We start from the raw sequence: 6,057 nt of genomic DNA on the forward strand, positions 1-6,057 counted from the left end.
TTTTTTAAATAGTGGACAAAGCAAATCAACGCAAACGATTTCGTTTTTCCACGCGATAGGAGGCCTTTGTGCGGATGTGCAACAACAAATCGGCCCGGCTGGAAAATGACCATCCGTCGGCCTCTTAGCAAAGCGCAACAACAACTAGAATAAGTCGATGGGACGCCACGATGCCTCTTACCAGTTGGGATTCATCGGGCAGGCTTCGACCTGTACATCCGCTCCCTTCTGCTGCATGGCGCCCACGCACACAGACACACACACATGCTGCGAGTGAGAATGCCAGTCTGCCAGTGGCTGAGCGATTGGAAGACTTGACCATTTTCATGATCATTTATTGATGAAAACCGACCGGCATATATAGTGCAGCAAAAGTTACAAGCTTGGCACGAAACAAATAAAAGGCGCGTGCATCCGTGTGTAGTACTCACTGACTTTAATGCTTTACAATCATTGCAGATTTCGTGACACAATTGTCCTTGGACCAAAAATAAAAATAAACCCCCAAAAAATAAAAGAGGAGAACATACAGGCACAACGTATACTCGAGTTTACACATGGGCCATAATATGAATTTAAATAATAAAAAGGCATTGCACTACACAGGGAAATAATATCGCATCGCTTAGAAGAACATATACGAAGAGGATCATCGCTTTTCAATTCAGCGGATCATCGCTTTTCAATTCAGCGGGAATTAGAAAAGAACGCGTGTCACCCAAAGTACACCGCTTTTCTTTTCTGAACTTTTTTTTCATGTCGTCGAGTCTTTTGGGTGAAACCTGACATTCAGTCACAAACATTCCTGTTTGTGGGGCGACATATATAAAAATAAAAAATAAAAAAAAGTAAACAACAACCACCAAAACAAAAAGAACAAAAAACAAAGTAAGCCACCCATCAGTCATGTTTTTTGCGGTCCTTTTCTGATTTGGTTTGGAGAGAAAAGGAAACAAGAAAATAATAATAATAATAACAATAATAATAATCATCATTAAAATGAATCACGCAATATCATGACTTTAGATATCGTTTTAAATATTATATATTTATATATGTACAGTCATATAAAACAAATATGGAGTCCGTGTTCCGCATTTTCACAGTTTTGAGAGACTTGCTCGGCTCTCAAATGAAATCGGTCGGGCGTTGTTTTGACGGAGATGCAAGTTCAATTAAAAGCAGCCGAGATGATGGTTGCTCTCGACCTTCTTTCCGGCGAGGAAACCGCGAGCTCGTCAAGTGGCGTGCAGGTGATTGCTCTTGGATTTGCTGACGAATTTCTTCTCCTTGACCCGCCGGTTCTGGAACCAGATGGTGACTTGGCGTTCCGAAAGGTTGGTGGCGGCCGAGATGCGTCTCCTCTTGTCTTTGGTAATGAACTTGCTAGCCGCGTACTCCTTCTCCAACTCCTTCAGCTGCACCTTGGTGTAAGGCACGCGCTTCTTGCGTCCGCGCCGGTAACTGCTCACCTCGGGCGGCAACGGGACCACATCTACGCAAACAGGAGACGAGGACAAGGTTAAACGCGCATCCATAAAGACGCGCAAATGTCACCTGCATGCCGGATTGCCGGTGGCCACCCTGCCCGCGCCGACGGCGACAATGTTTACGCGCAGCGAGCCGCTTCCGCGCCCTTAAAAGGCGTTGACGCTGCATGCAACGCGGCCGAATAAAAAAACACTGCACACAATATCGATTTATTTATTTGTCTTTATCTATCTATCTATCTATCTATCTATCTATCTATCTATCTATCTATCTATCTATCTATCTATCTATCTATCTATCTATCTATCTATCTATCTATCTATCTATCTATCTATCTATCTATCTATCTATCTATCTATCTATCTATCTATCTATCTATCTATCTATCTATCTATCTATCCACGCATCCTTCGTGAGTGTATGACGTAATCATTGCGTGTCTGCAAGTGTGTGTTTATGTAGATGAGCACACTGTGGGTATAGGAATGTTTTTGCTGTAGAAATAGCGGCTGCATTTCAATGAATTACATTGACATCAAATATGGGAGACCACCACAAACACGTGAGTGTGCATGGGCAGTGTCTCATGTCGAGCTTCAGTGTGAAGCATCACACAACTTGACCATCACGTGTGTTACATTCCAGTCTTTGCTAACTTTTAATTTTCTTTTTACCTTTTTGTTCATACAGTTAGAATTTACCAAAAAAACCATAAAGTCGGTTCGGCATAAAATGTGTGTGTGTCTGCGTGTGTGTGTGCGTGTATACGCACGCGTGCGTGGAGGGGTTGTTGAGGCTTATTTCTCTCAACTGAAAATAAGATGTTTGAATCTATCTGTCCATCGTTCATATATAGGCGGTGCAATTCCGCCTATGCTGCACGTCAATATGGAACCTGCTGAGCTAAACCATAAAGCAGTGGCATGTGATTTGCGCACAGAGGTGTCCCAAGGAATTGTGGGTAATCGTGTCAAGCCCAAACAATAGTGGTGGAGGCAGGAAGAGCCTTGACTGCAACACTGCATTGACGTTGCAGGGGCCATTTGTGAGAATGCAAAAGTCGCTTTAGTGCTCCACACTTAAGCAAGTGTGTTATGTTCCTGTGAAATGAATGTTAAAATCTCCCCAAGTGGGGGCAAATAAATAATAATAATAATAAATTATAAGTTGAGAAATAAGAAAGAAAAGATGATTTGGCCGAAATTGTTGAAAAACGGTATGCGTTTGGCTGCTGCGTGATATTATCGCTACAGATGGTGGGCAACGACTGAGCTGATGATCTTAGGTGCCCGCAAGGCTGCCATGGCAAATCGTCTTCAAACAACACAGTCCATGGAGTAGGGCGTGTGCTTTTTTCCCATTTTTGTGCCTCTTTTTCCATAATGTCTGAAGCTACATGCATAGCTGTGTTCAGGTAGAAGAGTCTCCACATGAAGAAGCAACACAGTAAACACCTTGGAGGAGAGCTTAGAGGTTGTGTAAGTGAATTTAACACACGGCAAAATCATGCTTTAAAATAACACAAGGTTTCCAGGGAGCAATTTTTGTGCGTAACGCGATACTGAAGCTTGTGCACTGTTGTGTGTGCGCGTGCGCGTGTGTGCGCGCTCGTGTGTGTGTGTGTGTGCGTGACACAAGTGGGTGCTGATATATGCAAGACATCACACAGGGCGTTGAGGTTTATTGGCAGAGTCCAAACAAGCTAAGTGACTATCTTGTCATAAAGGGGGCAAAGGTTTGCCCTGCTCTGGCTTCTCCTGCGTGACTGAAACTCAACTTGTGCATGTTCATCCATCACAGGACCTGAAGAAGCTCGCTTTCTGCACTTCAGGCCACGTAACTCTTGTTTTCTTTTTTGTTTTTTTCTTCATCCTTCTCATTTTCTGAGGGCCCGCGTGGGGTTTGCTGCATGTCAAGTTGAAGGGCAAGGCAGCCTTAAAATAGCAAAGTCCACCTCACGAGAACAAAATAAAGAACGAAACGAACCTCGGGACGCGTGTGTTTGTCGAGAACGTTCGGGGCACCCCGCAGTGTGTTTTGCCGAATTTGCCAGTGGAGCGCAGTCGCGTGTAAAACGAACGCAAAGAAAAATATCCGAGCGTAAACAAACGTGGCCGGCCGCAGGTTTCTATGAGCCGCTTGGACTGCGCACAAAAACGGGGGAAGATGCATGCACGGCACCGAATGGGGGAGGGAAAGAAAAGAAAAGGAACGGAGAGAAAAGGGAAAAAAGAAGCACCGTGATTTACCTGGGAAGGGCGACTTCCATAGATGAGCCGACTGGGTCTGGTCCTTGGAGCAGTACACCTGCCCATCCCAGCCGTTGGAGAGAGCCCAGTGCTGGTAGCCCTCCACGGGAATGAGCGCGTCGTGTCGCGGCTCGGGGTGGCCGCTGATGCCGGGCACCACCGACACGTCCAGATAGCCCGGCACGGCCTGGTAGGAGCCGGCGAAGCTGGGATAGAAGGCAAACTCTTTGGGCCGGCTCGAGAGCTCGTCGCTGGGCAGCGCCGTGCTGGGCTCGGCGTATTTGTCCGCGGGGTGGTACGAGCACGGCTTCTGCTGCAAGTTGACGTTGTGCGCGTGGGACAGCCGGCAGCCGTAGTAGGGGCCCCCGAACGGGTAGCCGTAGCCGAGCGAGGCGCCCGACGTGGACTGTGGGGCGGGACACTGGCGAGCGGCGTCCGGCGAGGAGATATCCGAGTAGACGGAGCCCTGGTGTGGGTGGTGGTGGTGGCCGCCGCCGATGGTGCCGGAGTGTCGTCCCAGGGCGGGGTGCGACATCAGGTCCCTGCAGTGGGTCGCGGGGCAATTGCCGCTCAGTGCCTCCATTGTTTGGCTCTTATTCGGCCCGCTTTCATTCGGACTCTTATCATACACGTACATCAAGGTGTCCGCCCAGCGTGGATGCACAAGCAGCGAAGTCGTCATATCAGGGGCTGCCGATGCTTTTTAAAAGTCGACTTCTCCAAGACGGACACCTCATTTCCAACTACAGTTTTACACCCGGCGCATGCGCACACGGGTGCCCCTCGCGCGTCCACTTCATTAAGGATGTGGCACGTGATACGCTAACAGGTCCTGAGCTCCGCGCACACAGCCACAGTCGATCCAGCGAGCCAGCCAGCCAGCCAGCCAGCCAGCCAGCCAGCGAGCCCTTTAAAGAGAGCCACTGGCTCGCATGTCAGCGCGTCTCCTGCTTGCCACGCCGCGCTGCCATTGGCTCCCGGCGGCCAGCCTCACTCCCTTAAAGGGAAGTTTGCGCACTGGGGGCGATAGAGGCAAATGCAAACAATCCGTGCTTTTTAGCCGGCTTCCAAGCGCCGCCAAAGGCCACAAGAGGCAAAAAGCAGCAAACGCAACACAGCTAGTAGCTATACTCACATCTACCGTGATTTTTATTCTCTTCCCCACCACCTGCCTTACGCCTCCATGCACGTGCCTTTTCCCAACTGTTGCTTTCAGCAAAGAAAATTACAAGGATCCATCTTGCTACGTCCAAACACGCGCGCGACTCACACTCGATCATGTCGTCTTCCCAAAGCCCGAACCACACTTGCGAAGGCGCCCGTTACATGCCGCCGCAGCAGAATAAATAGCAACATGGGTCACACATTGAGCATTCCGAAGCTGTTCCCTCGCGGAGGTGCCTAACAGGGCACTTACCTGTTGAATTGAAAAAGGCGTCCGGGACAGGGGCCCGTTCATCCCCGTACAAATCTTGGAAAAGTCTTTCAAGGTGCGCAACTCGAGCTACTTTTCATTCAAAAGGGCTCTATATAAGCAAACACACCCATTTGAAAAATCTAAACATTAAATGATGCTTTTAAAGTGCATACATGCGTACAATAAATCATCCAAGAAAATATTGTTAAAGCAATTATTGCTAATATTATTATTAGAATTTTACGTTTCAAAATTTTCACAGAGACGAGTGTCTCCCAACTACATTAAGCCCCCGCCCCAAAAAAGGTTCAATATAAAGATACCAGCATGGCAAAATAGCAAAAACAATCAAACAAACAAACAGCAACAAAAGGACCAACGACATTACTAATGATTATTTGAGAAATAGTCCTGTGTGTGGTGCGGCTAAATGCCTCTTAGCCAAGTTTTTCTGTATTCATTAGGTAAATGGCACCCACAGTGTTTATATATGTGTATAGTATAGTAGATACACATGTGTTTATATGTATATATGTGTGTGTGTGTATATATATATATATATATATATATATATATATATATATATATATATATATATATATATATATATATATATATATATATATATATATATATATATATATATATATATATATATATATATATATATATATATATATATATATATATATATATATATATATATATGTATATAGGTGTATATATGTATATAGGTGTATATATGTATATAGGTGTATATAGGTGTATATATGTGTGTGTGTATATAGAAATATATAGTATATATATATATATATATATATATATATATATATATATATATATATATATATATATATATTTCTATATTTATATATTTATATATTCATATATATATATATA

The 6,057-nt window shown here is 45.1% G+C and overlaps 1 protein-coding gene across 1 annotated transcript; it reads right to left on the bottom strand.

Annotated features, from left to right (window-relative positions):
- Positions 1–419: 419 nt before the first annotated feature.
- Positions 420–4,618, bottom strand: hoxc13a (homeobox C13a). Its single transcript, XM_061273019.1, has 2 exons — positions 3,741–4,618; positions 420–1,495 (listed from the first exon to the last, which is right to left on the bottom strand). Exons 1-2 carry the CDS (start codon positions 4,420–4,422, stop codon positions 1,239–1,241), a joined length of 939 nt encoding a protein of 312 aa, XP_061129003.1. The 5' UTR covers positions 4,423–4,618; the 3' UTR covers positions 420–1,238.
- Positions 4,619–6,057: the final 1,439 nt, after the last annotated feature.

The sequence above is a fragment of the Syngnathus typhle genome, linkage group LG2 (genome assembly GCF_033458585.1).
Source record: "Syngnathus typhle isolate RoL2023-S1 ecotype Sweden linkage group LG2, RoL_Styp_1.0, whole genome shotgun sequence".
Classification (NCBI taxonomy): Eukaryota; Metazoa; Chordata; class Actinopteri; order Syngnathiformes; family Syngnathidae; genus Syngnathus; species Syngnathus typhle.